Source organism: Lemur catta, chromosome 23 (assembly GCF_020740605.2).
Source record: "Lemur catta isolate mLemCat1 chromosome 23, mLemCat1.pri, whole genome shotgun sequence".
NCBI classification, from domain to species: domain Eukaryota; kingdom Metazoa; phylum Chordata; class Mammalia; order Primates; family Lemuridae; genus Lemur; species Lemur catta.
Genome location: NC_059150.1, coordinates 6,548,210 through 6,570,961, shown reverse-complemented (window position 1 = coordinate 6,570,961; position 22,752 = coordinate 6,548,210). Strand labels below are relative to the sequence as shown.

General features: G+C 47.0%; 1 protein-coding gene across 1 annotated transcript; it reads left to right on the top strand.

Annotated features, from left to right (window-relative positions):
* The first annotated feature begins 575 nt into the window (after positions 1-575).
* Positions 576-22,752, top strand: PM20D1 (peptidase M20 domain containing 1). Its single transcript, XM_045536564.1, has 13 exons — positions 576-817; positions 3,119-3,205; positions 5,269-5,501; positions 5,950-6,036; positions 6,629-6,762; positions 7,041-7,160; positions 8,031-8,106; positions 8,577-8,638; positions 8,887-8,965; positions 10,852-10,923; positions 16,779-16,947; positions 18,584-18,683; positions 19,875-22,752. The coding sequence occupies exons 1-13, from the start codon at positions 649-651 to the stop codon at positions 19,996-19,998; spliced, it is 1,512 nt and encodes a 503-aa protein (XP_045392520.1). The 5' UTR covers positions 576-648; the 3' UTR covers positions 19,999-22,752.

Here is a 22,752-nt window from a genome sequence, read left to right as displayed (position 1 = left end):
TAAATATTTTTACAGTGATCTTCGTAAAAATCCTTCAGTCTTAGCGTATTTGACTAGAATCGCAAAAATGTAGCGTTAACATTAACATTCAAAATAGTTTCAACGAAATTCGTGAACAAAAGCAAACGAACCTTCTAAGCAGTATCTATAAACAGGGCAGTGCTGTGCCAATTTCAGATGAAATCAAGCCAGGATCCCCCAAGGAATCAAGGGAATGGTAGTCAAGTCCTAAGCTTCAAAAGAAAACAAAAGCAGAGTACGGTATGACAAACGTCATGCATTTTATCTCGCTTTTTTCCCCCTTTAGTTTGATTCACTGTCATACAGCACGGGGTTGAGGAGTGCCTGGGGCCGATCATGTGCAGATAAGACCTGACCCTCGCCCAGAGTCCTCGGTCACCTCTGCTCCACCTCCGCCTGCGACTGCGCGAGAAACCACACCCCCAAAAGGCCTTGCGGGGCTGGGGTGGGGCCGTCCCGTCGGATTGGTTGTTCCCCGGCCCCAGCCAAGCGATGATTGGCCAGCTCCGGGAATGGGGCGGGGCTGAGGCTGATCGCGGGAGTTGGAGCGGAGCCGGGCTGAAGAGGGCGGCCGGGGAGTTCGGGCGCGGGTTCCGGCGCAGACTGGCGGCGGGGTTCGAGAGGAGCATGGCTCAGCGGTACGTTTGCGCGCTGGCCCTGGCGGCTGTGCTGCTACTAGTTTTTGCCACCGTCTCCATATCGAAGGACCTGAAAGGCAGGGAGCATCAGGGGACGTCGCGAATCCCTTCTCAGTTCAGCGAAGAGGAGCGCGTCGTGATGAAAGAGGCGCTGAAAGGTGAACCTGGGTCCCCTTCGCCCACCTACGCCCAGATGTGGGCCGCTCCCGCCTCGGGTCAACCGTGACTCTCCCTCCCTCCGCTATTTCAGCTGGAGCTGAGCACCCAGGCCCCAGCACCCTTCCCAGCTCCTTGTGCCCTGGTTGGGGACTCCGCTCTTCACGCCACCCCTGGCTTCTGGGACTCCAGTGTTTCCTGCCTGGCCTGGAAGCTCCAACTTCACCCCTCTTGGCGTGGCCACCGTCCACTCTCTCCTTTGCTTGCCTTGAGTATTACAGCAGCTTTTATTTGTACAGCACTTTTAACCTTTGAGAGTTTTCACCTCTGTTAAATCTCTACGGTATCTTAAAATAAGACTAAATGGCCGGGCATCGTGGCTCCTGTCTGTAGTCCCAGCACTTTGGGAGACTGAGGCGGGAGGATTGCTTGAGCCGAGGAGTTGGAGGTTATAGTGAGGTTTGATCGTGCCACTGCACTCCAGCCTGGGCAACAGAGCTAGACCCTGTCTCTAAAGATAATAAAAATTTAAAAAAATGAAAGTGCTTAGCTAAGAGAGACACAAATTGCAGTGGGAGCCAGGAGAAAAAGAGCTTATCATTTTGAGAAAAGGAAAAAATTAAAAAGAAGAAAAATAAAAACCAAAGAAAAAATCTGATGGACACTAAAGTTTGAGGGAGAAAAAAGAGGAAGAAAAAAAAGACTAAATGATCTTTGTCTTAGCTACAGGTAAGGGAAATGGAGGCTTAGGTCAGTTAAATGATCTTCCTCAGGGTCTTACAACAAAGAGTGAGCACTGGGTGACAACATCTAATGCCAGTAGAACTTGCTGGGCTCCACATGGCTCTAAGAAGGGGTTTGGAGTATTGCTGGGGTATAGGATGTTCCTAATTCCCTCTCCTAGTTGAAGAACATCTCTCCCCTAGACCTCCAAGCAAAGCTAAAAATTCATTCACAAAAATTCAGGCCAAGGCTAAAAACTTACAAATACTCAGTTCTGAATCTGCATTTTCCAAGAGAAAAGAGGAACGTTTCTGTGAGTGCTAGATCCTGTGGAGTAGTAAGATCCTTCTTCACCATCAGGCTTAGCTCCAGGTTTTTCCATTTCATTAAATAATGGATCAAGAGAAACTGCCTACGTTAATGTGTGCAGGCAAAAGCAGGCACTGAAAGCTAACCCCTGTGGTTGGATGTAGATTGTACATGTGATGGAGTGATAGGCCTGGGAGACAGATCAGGGCTTTCCCAAAGCATAGTATAAATATTCCTCTAAAAGGCATTAGGCAGCCTCTCAGAGTCTGCACAGAAAAGAACAACAGCTAGATAAAAACCTAGAGTAGGGACCTTACAGCCACATGTCTTAGAACTCTGAGCTGGGAGTTCTAAGACCTGAGTTCAGATCTTGGGTCTGCTCTTGAGTAGGCACTTAAATCTTTTTGAACCTCAGCTTCCCCATCTATGTGGTGGGCTATGATGATATAAGGTTGATCTTTAGCAAAACTGAATGTCTTTCAGAGGCCATCCCTGGTTGTCAAGCTGCCCCAGGTGAATTTGTTGTGTTCTTGGATTGTGTTTCTCCTCCTAGTGATGTTTGCATTTGATAATGGAACCCTTTAAAACTTAAAGCCCTAAAGACAAACGGATAAACCTAGCAACAATTCAGGAATTGAGACAACTGAGTAGGGAGAATGAGATTAATTTAGGAATGAAGAGCTTGTTTGGGAGCTTTGAATCCACCCTTTCCAGACAATGTATGCCCAAAAAGCTGGCCTCAGTTGAAAGATTTGTGAGACTCTGGATGAGCCAGTCCATGAGGAATAAGCCCACCGTTTACACCCAAAAGCACACAAGCCTCATTGATGTAGGGACCTAGGACGGTGGATTCCTTGAGACTGATGAAGCTTGGATTCATCAAAGGGAATGGTGGTTTCAGAGGCAGAGTGAGGCGTAGGAAGAAATTTATAGTAGCTTCCCCCTCAGGATTAGGGTCCAAAATCTACTCCCCCCGAAACTTGGACTTTATTTTCCTGTAAGAATCATATTAGCCTAAACAAACCCAGAAGACCTGGGTTTAAATCCCAATTCTGCTTGTTGCTGGGCAATCTCAGGCAGCTTACCTAACCTCTCTAAACTTGTTTCCTTGTCTTTGAACTAGGAAAAACAGCAGTACCTACCTCACAGGATTGTTTTGCTCTCTGCAGAAAGATAAGGAACACAAAAGAAGTTTTTATGCACAGAGGACTGTAAAAAAAAAAAATGATTGTTATCATCTTTAATCTTTTGCCTCTATTTGACTCTGACAGGTGCCATCCAGATTCCAACAGTGTCTTTTAGCTCCGAGAAGTCCAATACTACAGCCCTGGCTGAGTTTGGAGAATACATTCGTAAAGGTCAGCTACAAATCATGGCCAAGCATTGGTACAGGTAGCAATGGCGACACAGTTCTTTTACAACATGACAAGTTTATTTTGTTACTAATCAGGGACAATTTAATCTCCATGGACAAAGTAGAGACTATAGATTTGCCCTTTGAAGAACTAAGCCACATAGCAGTTGGGCTGGAATTTAAACTCTCCTAATGTTTGCCCTAGGTGTGTGTCACTCAATAAATATTAGGTAATCAAAAGATTATCTTTTTGAAGAACTAAGGGTTTCTTATACCTATGCATATGTCCAGAACTATGACCCATGCTCCTCTCACCCCTACCTCTTTACACACACCTACACAGATGCACTCTACCTACTTGGGCCTACTCCAGATTCATTACTAACATGTTTCTAGGCTTCTAGGCAGTCAACAGCTTCAAGCTATGTCGGTCCTCTCCTCCCATCCCCACTACCCGTGGCATACAGAGCTGAGGAAGTATGGGTTAAAGGAAAAAAGGATTCTTAGAACTCCCCCCTTCCCTTTATGAAGATCTCATTGAGAGTAGTGAGGGTACCCTCCTAAATCAAATACAAAATAGCCCCTCACAGTTGTTGGGTGGGAGGAGCTGGTCTAGGAGCAGCAAGTAGCCCCCTCTCTAGCACTCTGGGACAAGTGGATCTGGGATTAATGCCTAGTAGCCAACCTGAGGCCAGGCTGGAAGACTGTACTAAATAGGAGATAAAAATAGGGAAATAAATGTACAGTGACAACAAACAAGATAAGCTGGGTGACAAGAAAAAACCATATTTTTCTTCAGTTTTTTGTTTTCAGGTATTCACAGAGGTATAAGTGGATTCTTCCAACAAAGCCCAGAGGGAGATAAAAGTTCTTTCTCTGGTATAGCTAAGGCCACTCGAGTAATTGACCCTGGGAATGTTACCACCACTTGTTCTTAGGTTCTGCATGCAATGGAAATTGATAAGAAGCTAAACAAGTTTTCCCAGAGGGGGCTTTATTGGGGCTTATGCTGCAGCAAAGGCAGTCAACATAGCAGGAAGAATTCTCAGACCAGCTCTCCACCGGGAGTTCAGGGAGAGTTTTAAAGAGACTTAGGCAGGAAAAGGGTGACAAGTAAGCATGTAGAGGTGGAGATTTTCCTGTGCCTGCGTAGTTCTTTTAGATGCTTCTTCATGTATTGCATGTCTCATTAGCATGTTAAATCTCTACCCCTGCATGATTTTTAGCATTAAAATGAGATTATAATGAGGAAAAAGTCAAGGTAAAGTCAGTAGGGGGTCTATTCTGGCTTGAGGCGATTAGATCCAGAGAGGTCTGGTTTCTTTTTAGCCAGGTACCTTATCAGCTTGTGTCAGTGTCTTGCTTTAGTGGTCTTGAAAACCATTACAAGATTGATAGTTTAGCCGTTTCCTTATATGAGTATGGGCTGAATTCTGGCGGTTGGGAAACTATTTGTTTTAGCCCTTCTGCAGCTAATTAGGCCAGGGTATGTTGACTTCTGTGGTCAGGGGTCCAGGGCCTGAGTCATGTCCCTGTTCTGTCTCAGGAATATCCACCCCTGCACACAGAAGTATGACCTTGAGCCAGACAGGATAATCTTTACCTCCATATAACACAAACAGTAGGTATGTTATTTTTTTAAAAGAAAAATATCCCTGAATTTTTTTATATAAGCATCATGTTTGATTCCAAGTAATTTAGCTAATGGGGCCTACTATATTCAAAATTTAACACACCCCTAGTCTGCATGGCCCTTAAACACATACACGTGGTGGCATGTTATAGGTCAGACCAAGCCCGATCTTGAGATATTGACCATTTATCTTTATCTTAATGGCGGGTCTTGGTTTGCATGTTATTCCATAGTAACAGCGCATTAAAATATGTGGAAGAATTTCAGAGATTGTCCAGGCAGATCAGGAGTCAGACTCGCTGTGTCCCAGAAGACCTCCCAAAGGAGGATGCATTTAGGAAAAAAAAAAGGACAGGGATCACAGAATGGTAGGAAAACCTAAGGAAATTGTTAAACCTGGCTTTCTACCTTGCTTTTTATCCTTTTGCCTCTAGTCTTTCCTACAGTGTTCAGCACCAGCTTTATCCAGCATGAAACTGTGGGGGACTACTCCCACCTGTTCACTGTCCAAGGCTCAGACACCAGCTTGCAGCCCTACATGCTATTGGCTCACCTTGATGTGGTACCTGCCCCTAAAGACGGCTGGGAAGTGCCCCCATTCTCTGGACTAGAGCACGATGGCTTCATCCATGGTCGGGGCACACTGGACAACAAGAACTCTGTGATGGTCTGAAATGCTATTCCCTCTGCCTTAGGGCTCTAAAGGTCAACTGAGGATGGGAGTACTTGGCTGACCCCTGGGAGGTAGGAGGTAATGGTAGAAGAACCTTAGCTCCAGAAGACCTGGGTTCCAGCCATCAGTTTGTCACTTCCCTTTTCTGAGCCTTGATTTCTCAGCTGTAAATAGGGATTGGAGTAGATGACCCCGAAGGACCTTTCAGCTCTGACATTGATAAGTTTATGCTTTCCTCCAGATGGTAAAGACTTTATGCAGAGTTCTGCTTCCCCACATCTGATCCCCAGAACCATTTGAATTTGTTGTCTTAAAAGAGAATCTGTCAGATCCTGGTCCCACCAGCCCTGATGCAGGCAGCTGAATGAATGTCTCTGCTACCCTGGTACTCCTACTTGAATGATATGCCTTTCTCCTCTTCCATTGTGCTTCTGAATCCCAGGCACTCCTGCAAGCCTTGGAGCTCCTGCTGCTTAGGAACTACATCCCCCGAAGATCTTTCTTCATTGCTCTGGGCCACGATGAGGAGGTAGAGCCTCCTCATCCTATGCCTACCTCTGGGACCCCTGTTGGGGGGAGGGGAGCAGGTACTTCACTCTAGTCCAGATGGCTCCCTAGCTGTAGGGTCACCATGATATGGTGTAGTGGTTTGCCAACTTCTCCATGTGTCCGTGTGCCAGAACTATCTAAGGACCTTGACAAAAATTCAGAGTCGTGGGCTCTGTGCCATAGATCTGAATTTTAAACAAATTCCCTGGTAATGTCTGAGGCAGGCAAGTGATCCATCAGCTATACCTTGAGAAACACTCGTGTGATGGAAAGAGAACTGAACAATGACTGTGTTTTATTTTCAGTGATGCCACTCACTTAGACTCTGGGCAAATCACTTCCCTCTCTGGGCCTCAGTTTCTTCATTCATGTAGTGAGGGGGGTTGGGTCCTTCTAGCTGTGACATTCCAGGATTCTATGAGGCAGGATTGTCTAGGGTCCTGCCCCACAGGAAGGAGACTAGATGGGAAGGTTCTAGAGCCCCTAGCTAAGCTGAGTAGGTTCCCATTAGCTATCCCTGGAGGTCTGTCTCTGACTGAGGAGGACTCTGGCTCTGTATTCAATGTCTGCAGTTGTCAGGGATGAATGGGGCTCAGAAGATCTCAGCTCTGCTACAGGCAAGGGGCATCCAGCTAGCCTTCATTGTGGATGAGGGTAGCTTTATCTTGGATGGTGTCATTCCCTATGTCAAGAAGCCTTTTGCCATGTGAGTAAACCACTCCTCCCCAACCTTGGAAGGGGTTCTAACCCCATTTGAGATGACCCCAGCCTGGTATATGTAAGCCATGCTGAGACAACCCCTTGTTTGCCCCTCTTGCCTTAATCACCCTGATCTTCAACCTGTCTTGGACTTCCGCTGGTGTATATTTTTCAAAGCAGCATAAAGCTGACCTCCTAGCCCACCAGACCACCACACAGATGGGCCTATGGGATAATTCAGGATGGGAAGAAGTCAGGACGACTATCTCTGATCCTCTTCTGTAGGATTTCAGTCTCAGAGAAGGGTGCAATTAACCTCATGCTGCAAGTAAACATGACTCCAGGCCACTCTTCAGCTCCTCCAAAGGAGACAAGCATTGGCATCCTTGCAGCCGCTGTCAGCCGGTAAGCAGCTCCTGGCCCTGCTCCCATGCCAGACTCAGGATGGAAGACCTGGCACTTTCCCACTTTGAGTTTGAGAAGGCTTAGCTTTCTGCCCTGAAGCTGGCTGGGAAGCCATGGCATGGGCCACAGGAGGGACAGAGCCACCAGTACCTAGGCAAGGGCTGGGGTCAGATGGGAAGTTTTAGTATATCCACGTGGCAAGCAAGGGCCAGCAGGCAAAAGCTTGGTCACATAGCTGGGGTAGCCCAGAGCCCAGACAGTTAGAAATCACATGTCGGCAGTGACTTGTAGAGCTGTCTAAATTCTCCACCTGCCCTGGCAGGAGGACAAAGATAAACAATATGTGTTGACTGTGGGCAGTTGACTGTAACAGCAGAGCTCACCCCTGGCTGGGTTTTCTTAACAAAGTGGGAAGAAGAGATATAAACATTTCACAAATATTGAACTAAATAGCCACCATGGTCAAGGCACAGAGCCTATGTTACCTACCCCCTTGACCTAGGTGGTAGGCCATACAGTAATGAATGAAACAGCCTCTGTCCTCAAGGAACTCATGGTTAGCAGAGGAGACTGACAATTCTGCTGCAGTGTGAGAATGGACACACAGGATGCCGGAGAGCAGTGTAGTGGGGAGGAGGGGCCCTAACGTGGACTTTGTAGACAGGGAAAGCTCCTGCTGGTAGAGTGTAGGTAGTCTTGCTGGTGTTTTGACTTCTTCAGAATGTTGAGTTGGTGGAGGTGATAGGGAGGTGAATGGGAGACCTCCTGGCCAGGCTTGTGGAAACTTCCTCCTATCTCCCTCCTTCTCCTTCAGGCCACTGATCTTTGACTGGGGTTGTCTAAGTCCTGAGAACTCTGTTTCTCTTCCAGACTGGAGCAGACACCAATGCCTCACATGTTTGCAAGCGGGCCGTTGGAGATGACAGTGCAGCAACTGGCAAATGAGGTATGGGAAGGAGTGTCACATACTCCTGGTCAGGTAGGAACAAAAAGGTGGCAGAGAAGGGACCTTTAGGGTAATAAAAGGGCCCTGGTGCTGACCAGTGCTCTGCCCATTTTCATCTATTCCCAGCCAGTGGCTGAGCTGGGATGAAGGGATCTTGATGATGTTCATCTGAGACCCTAAGATCTAATATACCCTGGTACATTTGGGAGCTGGTTCCCACTCACCCTTGGCTGCTGAGGCTGCTGAGCAACTGTTCTAACCAATCAGATAAGCCCAGCTAGGTAGTAAATAATTGCTTCCCCTTCCCTGGCCTTCTGGAAGAGATTGAGCTAACTGAGCTCAGCAGCACTCCTGACCTCTGAGGATCCCCGAGGCAGGTCTAAAGCAGAGAGAGACTCAGGCCTCAGGAACACTTGACCCTGTTGGGCTGACCCCTCTGAAATCCTGCTGACCTGTTCTTTCCCTTTCAGTTTCCCTTCCCTATCAATATACTCCTGAGCAACCTGTGGCTATTTCGACCCCTGATAAGCAGGTAAAGTATTATTCTCTTTCCTCCTTTCACATCCCTTACCCCAAACCTACCCACCCCATGAAGTCCTCTCTCCTTGGCTTAACTGGCCCTACCTAATCATCCCTCATCCACCAGACACTACATCTGTAAGATATCTCTCTCAGTCTTAAAGATCTCCAAGGTTCAGGAAAGTAGATGATCTTTCTCCTCTTTCTCTCACCCCATTGGACACTTCTTCCTAATGTCTGACCTTAATCCTTTTGCTTTAGGTTAATGGAGAGAAATCACTTAACCAACGCACTGGTCAGGACGACCATGGCACTCACCATGTTCAATGCAGGGATCAAGGTAAGATCTCCTGGTTCCTTTCCATACACCTTTTTCTCACTGCCCTCCACTCCTCCCTCCCTTGGCTTTAACTACTGGCTCCTTCTTCATTGTCTGGTTACAATTTAAACAACAGGAAGAACCAGTGCTGAACTGTCCTGTGTCATCCGTTGGGTAAACATCATGAGCCTAGGGTCTAGTTGAGGTCTACATACCCTCTGAAATTGCTGGCCAAATTTTATACATGTGTATTTTAGTGGACGGTGTCATGGCCCTGTCAGGTTCTTTAGGTCTATACTTGCAAAAAAACAACAGTTACACTAGTGTGAAGAGGGGTATTTGGGGAGTTAAGTTTTGTGATCTATGTATGCTCAGACTGTCATTCAACATGTTTTATATTACCTCGCACTTTGGTCACGTAGACTAAAGTTTTCTAACCTTTCTACCACCAAGGTTCTTTTTTTATTCTTCCCCATGTTTTAAAAGATTTATCCACCTAACAAATTTAACGATTAATGTATTTTCCCCTGGTGTTACCCTAGATTGAAAAAGAGAAACTCACCTGCCTTTTAAAAAATCTATAACATGTGTGATATATACAACACTTAAACACAGTGTCTCTTCCCAAAAAGTAGATATTGGGTGGCCTTAGCAAACATAAGTTCAGCAATAAATTCTGTATTAGGTTTACTTTTATAGAAATGAATTTCAGGTGAATTCAATACTTTGAGAAATTTTTATTCCAAGAATTACTTTTCAGCAAATTGGTCCACTTCCAGTTGCGTTAGCCACTAAGGGGGAGTCTCTCTTTAAAGGACCAAGCTTAGCCGTACAAAGGCACAGGCCTTTCTGAAATCTTGAAGGGAGTTAGACTGTTCCTATAACTGCCAATGCCACCAGCACAACTTCAGGGGGCACCAGTCACCTAGAGTACAGTGTGACCTTGAGGTGCTCTGGCGATCTAGAGCCCAGGTTGGATATAAGTGAATGGTGCCCCAGAATTCATTTCTGCCATAACTGACTGGAGTGTCCAGTGTGCCAGCTGGAACCAAGCTATCTTCACCACCTGCCTGTAGTCGTCACCGAAGTAACAGTATTGTGTTCTTACATTTGAATGGTGTTTTTATTGCCCCAGAATACTTGCACGTGTTACTCCATTAGATCCTTCTAAGAGCACTATGGTTATTACTGCCCGAATTGCCAGTTGAGAAAACAGAGGCACAGAGAGGTTGCAATTATTCAAAATCATGCAGCTAATTTGCATTAGCCCAGATCTCCTGTCCCTGACCTAGTGCTTTTTTGCACCATACCAGTTCAAAGAAAGGGTTGTACTTGGGTAGTCTGTTCTCTCCACCCTCCAAGGAACAATCCCTCTGTAGCCTGTCTTTAATTAGTCCTGGGTTCTTCCTGGTCAGGCAAAGAACAGAGTCAGATTTTGCAACTAGATGTGGGAAACCATCATCCCCCTCGGGTATCAAACGTGCCATGATGGGGGCCTACAGAGGTTCTGGGTGCCCTGTCCTGAGTAGGCACTAATGTTAACAGCTGTGGAAATGTTCCGGGTGCCCTGGGAAAGAAAGCGCACACAGAAGGATTCTAATGGCACAGCGTGGGCCAAAACAGATGTCTGAGCAGTCACAGAGAAAGCAGTGTTGCTCTGAGCAGCTCTGTGACCCCTCCAGGACCAAGAAGCACAAAGGTCTGGCCTAACCACTCCTCTGGCTCTGTATATAACCACATATCACTTGGCTCAGAGACGACAAGGGACAGACTAAAAAAATTAAGCCCTGGGTTCTTAAATCAGCTTTCACTGCCCCTACTGGTGGTAATTGGCATTTTTCTGGGTGGGGATCAGGTGTGGAAAACTTGAGGTTGGCTCAGGCCATGGTTTGTGGTTCTCTCTCTAGGTGAATGTCATCCCTCCAGTGGCCCAGGCCACAATCAACTTCCGGATTCACCCTGCACAGACAGTCCAAGAGGTACGTACTGTATGTTTCAGACAACTGGTTCAGCATCAGGGAGTGTGGCCCTCAGGACCTGAGTTTAACTCCAGTCCTAGGGCTGGTCCAGTCTCTCATTTGCTCAACCAACATTTTTCAAAGGCATCCTGTGTACAAGGTATTTGGCTAGGATAAGTGATCTCTGGTTTTGGGGGAACCTGGAGTCTGGGTGTGGGAGACAAATATGAATAAATGATAGCAATACCCGTAGTAGTAAACATATATATAATGGGCTTGCTATGTGCTTGGCACCATTCTAAGGTATATACACACACACACACACACACACACATATGCACACACATTTAATCCTCACAACCACTCCAGAAGGTAGAAGCTGCATTATCCACATTAAAGTGGTGAAAACAGGCACAGAATAACAGCAGTTAAGTAGCATACCCAAGATCACATGTCTAGTAATCTAGTTCCAGAGTCTGCTTCTAGTCATAACACTAGGCTGCGATTATAACAACTAGAGATGAATGAATTACTGTAGGACCACTGCAAATAAGAAAACTGATAGTACCTCTGAGGGTTGAAAGTCTTTTATGACCACTAAAAATGTGAGCTGGGCCTTAGAGGACATATAGGACTTTGCTAGAAGACACTCTTTGTGGCTAAAGAGTGGGATAAATTGGTAAGAAGTAATGGGAGACGAAAATGATGGGAGAGGGAGTTGTAGTTTGGGCATCAAGGCCTTGTATGCCATGCTAAGGAGTTTGAGCCCTAAGCTGTGACAAGAGAGAACTTTCAGAGGTCTTCAGAGAGGGTTGTGATATACTCAGGTTTGTTTTAGTGAGATAATGCCGGTGGCAATGCCAAGGAAGTGCTGGAGTAGAAAGGGACAATGAGGAAGCTATTGCAACATCTCAGGCAGTGCAGATGGAGGTCTGCAGTGAAGCCATGGCCATGGGTGGAGAAGAGCATACCCCCCAGAGGGAGAGAGAGAGAGGTTAAACAGGATGTGGTGTGTGTTGTATACGAATGTGGGGTGAGAGAAAGGCAGGACGGCTCCAAGGTTTTTAGCCGCACGCTAATGCCTTTGACCAAAATTGGGAATTCAGGAAGAAAAACAAGTTCAAGGAGAAATACAATAGTTTCAAAGTTTGAGAAGCTTACAATATATTAATAGTTAATTATAAATACCTCAGGTCTGGAGAGAGACATGAACTATAGATGCAGGCTGGAGTGTTATAACAATACCGGAAACTCTAGAGTCAATAAAAGCCCATGAGAAGGATGTGTAAAGTTAGGAAAGTGGGAAAAAGTTGAGGCCAGAGCCTCCAATCAGTGTGCTGCAATGGTCTGCTATGAACATCAATTTAAAAGTGAATGTACAATCAATTTAAAAATGAATGTACAATCACAAACCACAATGAGTGCTTTGATGAAAAGAAACCTGGTGTTATTAAAAAATGTGACAGGCCGGGCGCGGTGGCTCACGCCTGTAATCCTAGCACTCTGGGAGGCCAAAGCAGGAGGATCATGTGAACTCAAGAGTTTGAGAACAGCCTGAGCAAGAGTGAGACCCCATCTCTACTAAGAATAGAAAAATTAGCCGGGCGAGGTGGTGTGTGCCTGTAGTCCCAGCTACTCTGGAGGCTGAGGCAAGAGGATCACTTGAGTCTAGGAGTTTGAGGTTGCTGTGAGCTGTGATGATGCCACTACACTGTACCCAGGGTGACAAAGGAAGACCCTGTCTCAAAAAAAAAAAAAACTGACATATTTTTAAAAAAGAAATATGAAAAACATACACAGAATGTTTGACATCTATAGGAAATGCCAGCTTTTTAAATATCAAGTTGAGCTAACAAGAATTCGAAAGGTAAACCTGATCCTTCAAAAAAATGATCCACAAAGGCAACCCAACAACTCTTAGATGAATAATACATTCTAGAATATAATAGGGTTAAGAGCAGTTCTCTGGCATAGATCATCAAGGGTCAGCCACACCTAGACATCTGTGGTCCTTTCTCCTAAACTCTTCCCCATGGAGGATTCCATTTGTCCTCGTGCAGGGAGGGAGGCACACTCCTCATCGCAGAGGGAGGAGAAGGTTGACATCCTGCCCAGAGCCATCCAGCATTGGTCAGGGGGGACCAATGTGGGCCCTGGGCTCTGCTGCTTTTCATCAGGTGCCAACCTTTGTCCTCTCCCTGGGGCCAGGAAATCACTGAATTCCCCTCATTGAGCTTCTTTCCACCAGTTTTTTCCCAGCCTCATTCCAACCCCATGCCCTTTCCAAGGGCTGTTTTCCACCCAGCTGGGGCTTTCATCTGCCCAGGTCCTGGCACTCTTCCCTCCTCTCTATTCCCCCACCACAGCGGCCTTCCTTCCCTGTCTATCTGATGACACCCCTAGAATCCATAGGCCATCCTGCCCACCTGCCCCAGTGAGGAATGGAAAGCTTCCATCATTCAGAAAGCCCACAGGGCCCATGTGTCCTCTGCTCCCTCAGGCCCCAGTTCCATGTTCAGGCACACTCCCTGCCAGCCTGAGGGCTGTGTGCACAGAGCCTCGGGCTGGATCCGGTGGGAACACAGGCAGCCCCAGATTTCTCTACCTCTGTCTTCAACAGGTCTCCCCAATGTTCCAAATGTAGATAGGTCTCCAGCAGCTATCTGTGAAGAACAAGTCTGTAGAAATTTAATAGGCTACCATGTGGAAAGGAAGGCTTGCCCTGAGTAGGCCTCAAGGAGTAGAAAGAAATGAGGCCAATGAGAGATGTTTCCAGGAGCCTCTAGTTAAAGGAGAGTTTGGGAATACGCCATCTTGGACAGCGACGAGCTCCTCATCCCTAAAGGGCTCAAGCAAAATGTTAGAGAAAACTCCTTCATTTATTCACTCCCCAAGTGTCTGTCGAGTGGCCACTGTGACTGGACATTCCTCTAACCACTAGAGATAGCAGTGAACAAGATAGGCAAGATTCTCATCCTAACAATGTTACATTCTGCTGGGAAGAGACAGCAATAAGCAACTAAATCAGTAAATGAACTAGGTGAATTTGTAAGTGGGAAGTACCACAAAGGAAGTAATAGGACGCTGTGTCACAGAGTGGGGGGTGGGTGTGGGGCAGCTGAGCTACTTTAAATGCAGCGGTCGGTGAAGCCATCTGAGAAAGAGCGAAGACCTAGCAACGGCATCCGGGCAGCAAGAGCACAAAGGGCAGACGGTACAGATGCCCTCTGATTTTGACAGAGCTGAGATTCTGCAAAGTGTTTATGATGCGTCTAGTACCATATTGCCTCCTGTGGTGTATATACAATATCATTAAAAAAGGGAGAGGGACTAGATGTTACAGGACGCCATGTCTCAGTTCATAAGAAAGACATTCATAACCCATAAGCAAATTGCTTAAAAATGGGATGATATATAGCTGCGGTCCCTAACCCCCGGGGCTGTGGCCTGGTACCAGTCTGTGGCCTGTTAGGAAATGGGTCGCACATCACTGCCTGAGCTCCACACCACCACGCCTCCACCCATGACACCCCACCCCCCAGCCCTGGTCCATGGAAAAATTATCTTCCATGAAACTGGTCCTTGGTGCCAAAAAGATTGGGGACCACTGATACATAGTGTGCGATGGTGAGCTTTCTGCCACTAGAAGTATTCAAACAGATTGGATGATAACCTGTTATGAGTTTTCTAGTGAACAGTCTTACAGCAGGACGGAAGCTGGACTTGATAACTCCAAAGACTTTTCCAATTTTTAAGTATCCGTTGTCCTTCAACAACTATTCCATTCACCTAAGAGGAAAATATCTCTACATGTAAAATAAAAAATAACGTTACATTGTGGGAATATGCTGTAAGGACTGTGGGAGATCAAAGAAACAAGAGGTCAATGTGCTCTAAAGTGACCTTTGAGGTCTCTCTCACCATTCATGGGTCCCCCTCCCAGTCCCATCCTCGTAGCTCTGATTACTGCCCAGGCAAGCACAGCTAACATTTATTGAGTGCTTACTGTGTGCCAGGCCCTGGCCTAAGCGTGTTACGTATACTAACTCCAGTAATGGTCACCATCACTTAGGAGGCAGGTGCTCCCGTCATCCACATGTCAACGGATGAGCAAGCTGAAGCACAGAGAGGTTAAGGAGCTCACCCAAGGTCACACAACTATGAGTGACTGACTGAGGCACAGGGTTTGTTGTCATTCCTCAATTTTTGTGCATCCCCCTGTCTCTGCTGAGACTATCTCTTGCTTCTTTTCCATCAGCTTCATATACTGCCTTCAAACTTAGGCTCAAAATTCATGCCACTAGGGAATCCATCTCAGATGAACACCTTATTTCTGGTCTACGCCACACCACCTCCACCTGTGTGTACTTAGGAAGCAGTAAAGCATTGTTCTTGTGAAGTCAGACAGTTGCCCAGCCCGGTGATACTAACTGTATAACCATGGACAAGCTAATTAATGAGACAACTCCTATTATTATTTTTATTGGTTCACATCTTTTAAAAATCTTATATGTCCGACATTTATTGCATGCCTTTCATATGCTTGGTACTGGAAATACAGAAGTGAGATAGACACAGTCCCTACCCTGGCCTGGCCTAGCAGCTAGTGGGAAACATGGCCTCTTATAGTCTCTTACTGATGGAATCCAATCTGTGTGCTGCCTTTGATTTCTGGGGACAGGAACCTCTAAGTAATTTGGGGTGGAGGGGTGGCAGGCACAGTCCCAACCCACCTCATAGGGGCTACCTTCAGGAACCTCCCAATGGGTTGAGAATACATCAAGACTGTACATTAATTCTTGTAGTAGAATATTCAGGCTTTAAGGGCTAGAGTGAAAATAAGCTCTGATGACCTCACCCATTCAACAGCAGAGAATTTGGTTAGACTCACATGATGGTTTCTAAGCCAGAGGTAGGACTCCTCACTCTCTTCTAGACTCAGACCCTACTATTCTTCCATGGCACACTAGCCTAAAAGGGGTACTCTTGAGATAATGCCCCCCATTCAAGTGATCCCCACCTATGGGATGATCCCCCCCCCCTTCCTAGGGCTGAGGCAGTTTTAAAGCAACTACTGATCAAATGGGTTGAGACTAGTGCTGGGGCTTTCCTTGGGTGGCTGGATGGGTTTTGTGGGGTCCACCTGAAGCCAGCCTCCTGATCCATTCCCACATGGCCCCATGGAACGTAATCCTCAGGGTCTGGTCTACATCCTGACTGGAGCCCGGAATTTTGCTGGATTCGCTCTAGTCATTTCAGACTGAATTTTCTAGGAGTTTCCTCAAGTTCCTTCCTGAGGAAAGGAGGCAAAGAGAGAAAACTTGAATACCAGTACCCCAACTCCTGGCTTTTCATCTGTGCTGAGCTCATCTTCCTGGCTCCAGTGTGACTGGTTACAAACAGGAAGCAGGGATACCCAGAGAGGGGAAAGAAAGTTGTGTGGCCCTTTCATCACCTGTCTGAGACTCCCAGGTTGAAGCCGAGTCATCACATCTATCCCCCTGCCTCCAGATGGTTGAGATTCCCATTCTGCTGTCTCCTTGACACTTTCACCCAGCCCATGGCTCACAGCCCAAAGGGGAAGACACGTAATTTCCTGATTTTCCAATTACCCATCTGATTCATGGCTATAAGACAAGTTTCTCGAAACATTTAACCTAAATCCACCATGCTATAAATTGCTTTCCAGGAAGACACAGCTGTTCCATCCCGGATAGCTAGTCAGCTGAAATCGAGGTCTCAGCGCTAGAAGATGAGTCCTCTCTGTAAACCCCAGGGCTCTGCCTTGCTGGAGAGAAATCAGGATATTTAAATTCTTATGGTACTTGGATAGTAGATCGATAAGAAATCTAATCCCCTTTATCTCCACCCTGGAGGTCCTAGAATTTGTCAAGGATATTGTGGCTGACGACCGAGTCCAGTTCCACGTGTTGAATGCCTTTGAGCCCCTGCCCATCAGCCCCTTTGACGACCAGGCCTTGGGTTACCAGCTGCTCCGCCAGACCATACAGTCCGTCTTCCCGGAAATCGATATTGTCACCCCAGGTAATGACTTCATCAGCTATGACTAGAGGGAGGTGGGGGCTGGAAATGTTTCCTCTCCAATGTCCACTGCTCCACCCCCACCCCAGCTGTTCAGCTTGGAAACAGCTGGCCGCTTCCCCTCCTGATGGGACTGGAACTATATTTTCCCCTCATGGTGGAAGTGAGAAAATAAACAGGAAGGGAGCAGAAACAATAAATTAGGTCAGTTAAGCCTGGATCCTTGCTTAACCTAGGCCAGCCACTCTGGCATAGAGGGGAGGATTGCCTTAGACTCCTCCTCCCCTGGAGGAGCACAGAAGGGGCCAAGATCTTCCCAGATTCTGGTTCTAGTCCATTCTAACATAACAGCTCAGCAGCAAGGCTCAGAATCCTCGGCCCAGAAAACTCTCCCAGCCCATACCATTTGCATTAACCTCATTCACCTCTCCCAGCCCAGACCTATTTCAGCAGCACCCCTCTGCACCCCCTCCCCAGTCTCCATCCAAATCTGTGCTGTGTAGACTTAAGAGTGGAAGAGGATCACCAAGGGAACTTATTAAAATGCAGATTACCCGGACCAACTCCCAAAGATTTGCGTTAACCAAAACTGCATCGGACCCTAGAGTCTACCTTTTAAACAAACACACCCAGGGGATTCTGATGCAAGATGACAGTTGACCACTCTGTGAGACTCTCTGGTCTATGATGTGAGGAGAAGATGCTCAAATGTTAAGGCCTGTGCCCAGTTTCTTTTTATCCAGGTTTAATCAAGGGTTCCTCCAAATATCCAGGAACCTTGGCCCTCATAGTTCCAGATTCTCTTCTCTTGGCCCTCAAAAGCTCCCTAGTTTACTCTCTCCCTTCTGGGGCACCTTCCATAATCCCATCAATAGGGTCAGGCTTTTACAGGAAAAAGACAGGCAGAAATCCATAAAGCAAGGCATTGTGAAGGGTCTGGCTACCCATTTGAAACCAGGAGAGGAAAATAGAACAAAACACAAATCATCATCTCAAATCATCCCACACACGTGAATTGGTGCTCCAGGGTATCTTTTCCCAAAGAACACACCTGTGGGGACCAGTCCCAGCCCCAGCTAGGTGATCTGCTACCACCTTCAGGAGAGTGGGAGACTAGATAGACAATATCCTGGGACTTTCCAGACCTGGGGTTTGACTCTAGGAAGACAGAATCATCCTTCAAAGGATAAGAATAACAGGAAATTATGTTCCATATTATGGCAGTAAAGTTCCCCAGAGTATTTATTTCTGACCCAGGATGATACAGAATAAAGGTCAGGTTTGATAAAGCAGTGATATCTAGACTCTGGTTTCTTAAATAGCAAATGGCCGTGGACATGGGTATGAAATGAAGATACTGGCCTCCCTAGTCATCTTGGAGAGAGAACGCTTAGCTTTGGACCATTCAAGGGATATCTCACCAATGCCCTTGGAAGGAAATTCCATGTCCTTGGCTGAAATGGTGTTTTTTGTAAGGTGTTCTGGAGGACAAAATATCATAGCCACAGGCTCCTAAGAGAGCCCAGGCATTGCTCTATGGTGACCAGTCATCCTAATTTTCCAGCCAGCCCACCTCTCACCACTTCCTTGGCTTGGTTGCTCATGTAAAGCCCCTTTCCTCTTCATCTGCCCTTTGTAGGTATTTGTATTGGCAACACAGACAGCCGACACTTTACGAACCTCACCACTGGCATCTACCGGTTCAACCCCCTCTACCTGCAGCCTGGGGGCTTCAGGAGGTGAGTGGAACAGGTGGGAGCAGCAGGAGGGAGAGAGGAGATAATGTCTGGCCTCTTTTTCCACCCCACGCTCCTGACAGTCCACCGAATGGGGGAAAGCTGGGGTTTGGCAAACTAAAATGGAAACATCATAGAACCTAACTTGGCCCTGTCATCCCAGAATTTGTAGGAAAGGGCCCCTCTATTACAAGGATGGAGATAATCAGGTGATCGGTGAGAACCTGGTGGATAGTACCTTGGGTGCTAATCCCAGCTCTCCCTCTCTGGGAGAGTGCTTACCCTCTGGACCTCATTTTCTCTACAAAATGGGGAGACTTTTCAGCATTCTCTGAATTGCAGACACACATGAGGTCAAAGGTGGGCACATGCTTTGACTTCTCAGAAGAAAACACCATGGAAATCCAAGATGTGATCACCAATTTTAACTGCTATGTGTGAATTACTATCTTGTGGGTTCTTCAGCAAACTTTTAATCCTGGGGCGTGGGAGGATGATTCCAATTACTTCTCTGCTGCTTATCACATCCAGACCTGATTTCCCTACCATAAGTCAGTTATAAACAGAATGAAAGTATTTGCATGTGAGCTTAAGAATGAATAGCTTTCACGTTTTTGTTTTTTAAACAGGGGGCAGGTAGCTACTCTTTATTTCCTTTCATCTTTGAGGTTACATGTGTAGTTTAGTTGTTTGTTTCATTTTGTTTTGCTTTGTTTTTCTTTTTTGTGGTGGGGAGGCAGGTTGGTGGGCATGAGATCTGATAGTAAAGTTCCCAGGTGAATCAGAAAACTGGATAGGTACCCTGAGCAGTTGCCCTCCTTACCCTGACTTACCCCTAGTAAGTTGAGGGGGCAGGGGCTGGCTTAGAGGTAAGTCTGGCTAGGTACTCTGTCCTAAGAAAGAGAGAAAGATAGTTCTCTCAGGAGACATATTATTGCATGGATTTCAGAGCAAGAGGTGATTTTGAACTCTCCGGGAATTTATTCATTATGTACTCCACTGTTCTCTGTCATGAGCATGGGTCCTTGAGGTGACCAACATGTCATATGAAACCTTACAAATGGCCTCTCCCACCTTGCCCACTTCCTACCCCTGGAGGGTCAAAGGCCAGTGGTTTCAGGGTTGGGGAGCCGGTAGGGAGCGTGTTCTGTAATAACACTTGCACTGCAGCACCTAGCTCTCTCTTTCCCTCAGCATCCACGGAATCAATGAGAAAATCTCGGTCCGAGGCTACGAGACCCAGGTGAAATTCATCTTTGAGTTGATCCAGAACGCTGACACCGAGGTGCAGCCCATTCCTCACCTGCATGAACTGTGAGGTCATGGAGCAGCTGGGTTAGGGGTGCATAACCCTGGGCCAGGAATAACTCAAGGGGGTGAGTTATTGATGAAACTGTTGATGAAACTGTGGGCAAAACCACATTGTGATACATTTCCCGCCTGCCTTGCTCACTCCTAAGCTCACCCAACAAAAATGCTGGGGGTAAGTGAGGTCAGCAGAAATCTGCCTTCTCCCTTCCTCCCAACATTGCATCCCTTGACCGTCGGGCATTTACTGCCTTCTTGTCCCTGTGTGTCTCATGCTGGCTATTTCACCGCTCCACCCTCCACCGCTCCAGCCTCCTTAAATGCAGATTTGAAAAATCTCAACCAGGTTTTGCCTGCTAGGAGTGTTTAATTTAGGGCACTCTTGCTGGGATGCCTTCTTCAGGGCTTATATATTTCTTCTTGCGAGAACCTCCTTTCCCCTTTCTTCCCTTCTCTTCTTGGACTTGTGAGCTGCCTCTTTATCTCTCCTCTCCTGGCCCCACATCTCTCCCCCTGCTCTGCAATTTACTCGACATCTGGAGCTGGATTTACTCAGACCGTGATACTGCGTGATTGCTGCCACAATTGGTCAAATAAAGTTGCCATGACCAGCAGTCACTGGGGGGTGAAACTGAGGCAGGGGCTCTGGAGGAACCCCAGACCCCCTGGTTCTGGAGGCCAGAGACTGGAAAAGAAAGCCTCTGTCCTTGGGCTTCTTCTCAAGGACTCCCTGGGCTTTGTTCCCTCCCCTGCCCTGTTCCTGCCACCTGCTGCTGCTGTCTCACTCCAGGAGGCACTAATCTGTGGAAACATTTCCCTGGCACATCCTATGGACTGAGCTCATAAGGGAAGGGCATTCGTGACCTGGCCTCCCGGCGGAGCCCAGAACCAGCAGGGCCCTGGCCCTGGCATCATGTGTTGGTTCCGACTGATCAAGGGGAAGTGGAGGGCATGGTGGGGGAGGGCACGAAAGCTGTCCTCCATTAGGGGACAGCAGAGCTCCTGACTTTTTTCTCTGGCCAACCCTGAGCATATTTGAATCTGCTCAGTAGCTGCCAGGTGGGGGGCATTGGAAGGCAGCATTTCTTGGCTCAAAGCTAGGAGCTGTGCTTTGTGGATCACAAGGGAGGCTGGGTCACAGAGGGAGCTGGGACTTGAGACTCCCCTCTTCTTCCTCACCAGGCAAGGACTTTCCATGTCTTGCTGGGGTTTGACAGCAGTGGGCTCCTTTTCCTTCTCCTCACGACCCCCCTGCCCCTCACACCCCCAATTTCTCACCTCCCTCCCATGGACGTGAGCTGTTCCTTGGAGCTCAGGCTTAATGGAAAGTGTTAGAAACACAGTGTGGAGATTATTCAAGCTTTTTCGCTACTCCCCCTGAGGGTCACATTCCTTCCCTTGCCCTCCCTTTTTTGGCCAATTCAGTACTTATTCAGCCTTTGTTAGAGGCCGAGCTGAAGAACAAAAATAATCCTTCACGTTTGTACAGAGCTGTACAAAGTGCTTTCATGCACCTCCTCTCAGCAGAGCCCCACAAGAACCCAGTGAAGAAGGTGTTGTTACCCTTTCTTACAGGGCAGGGATTGGTTCTCACAGAGGTTAAGTATCCAGCTAGGGACAGTAGGCTCAAATCTATGTCACTTGGTCCCAAACTATTATTCTGTGATCCTAAATTACCAATGGAATCTACTTCCCATCAATTGTCTTATTTAATCCTCACAACAACTCTAAGGTGGTTATTGCCCATTTTATAGATGAGGCAACTGAGACTCTGAGGTTAAGTAACTTGTCCAAAGTCATGCAGGTGTTAGGGGCAGAGTCGATCTGATTCCAAAGCCTGTACTAAAAGTACTTAAGAGGAGACTGAGATTTGCCCAAGATGACAAAGTTCTTAAGAGGCAGCCCCAGAATTAAAATGCAGGTCAAAAATCCCCGAGTCCAGGGTTCAGTTGCACCATGCTGCCTGCCCTAAGAACCTGTGGAGTGTGGCTCATTCATTCTGATCCAGGGAGATGTCAAGGACAAAGGCTATTCTACTTTTGGATTTAGGTCTTCTCTCTAACTCTGTTCTCCTGGCTGACCTCTCCCTATTCACACCTCTCCCTCTGTCTGCCAGCACTTCTTAATGTCCCTACCCCCGAGCTTCTGGATTCAGCTCTTTTCCCTTCTCTGAGTTTGCGGACAACCAGGTCTCTAATGATCCATGGAGTAACCGGGAGAAAAATGAGCAGCAGACCCTGTCCCCATCCAGTGTCACCAGCCTCCCAGCTTTAGAAAGGATAGTTTTCTGAACCCCCAGAGGGGGAAGGAAGGCCCCCGAGAGGGAACTGCTACAAATCCTGGCTCTGAAAACACAGACATTCCAGCCTAGCGGCCCCTGAGGACTTCTGAACAGAGCAGCTCAAAGTGCCTGGCCAAGACAACATGAGCCCCAAGACTCTGGGTGGGATAGGGTAAGGAATCTGGGACTTTCCTCCACCTCTGTCCCCATCCATCTACAACTCCCCAAATCCACCTTGGAAGGCTCCAGCAGATAGTCACAGATATACCCTACACCTCCATCAAGGACTTAGTTCAAGCTTTTTGCTCACACCTTACTACCTAAGATGGGAAGAAAAACAAAATATTCATAAGCAAGGAGAATGGGAAAGGAAAGGAATAAATAGGAGACAAAGTTCCCACTCAAGAGCTAAATATTTCATTAAACTTTTTTTGAAAATTTTAATCTAATTAAATAGTTTTAGAGAAATGAAACTATTTGCAA

Bases quoted from the DNA above. Each gene is read 5' to 3' on its own strand.
- PM20D1 (XM_045536564.1), top strand. From the start codon at position 649: ATGGCTCAGCGGTACGTTTGCGCGCTGGCCCTGGCGGCTGTGCTGCTA. The intron at 8,107-8,576 runs GTATGGGAAGGA...TTTCCCTTTCAG, and splicing joins TGCAGCAACTGGCAAATGAG to TTTCCCTTCCCTATCAATAT. The intron at 8,639-8,886 runs GTAAAGTATTAT...CTTTTGCTTTAG, and splicing joins TTTCGACCCCTGATAAGCAG to GTTAATGGAGAGAAATCACT.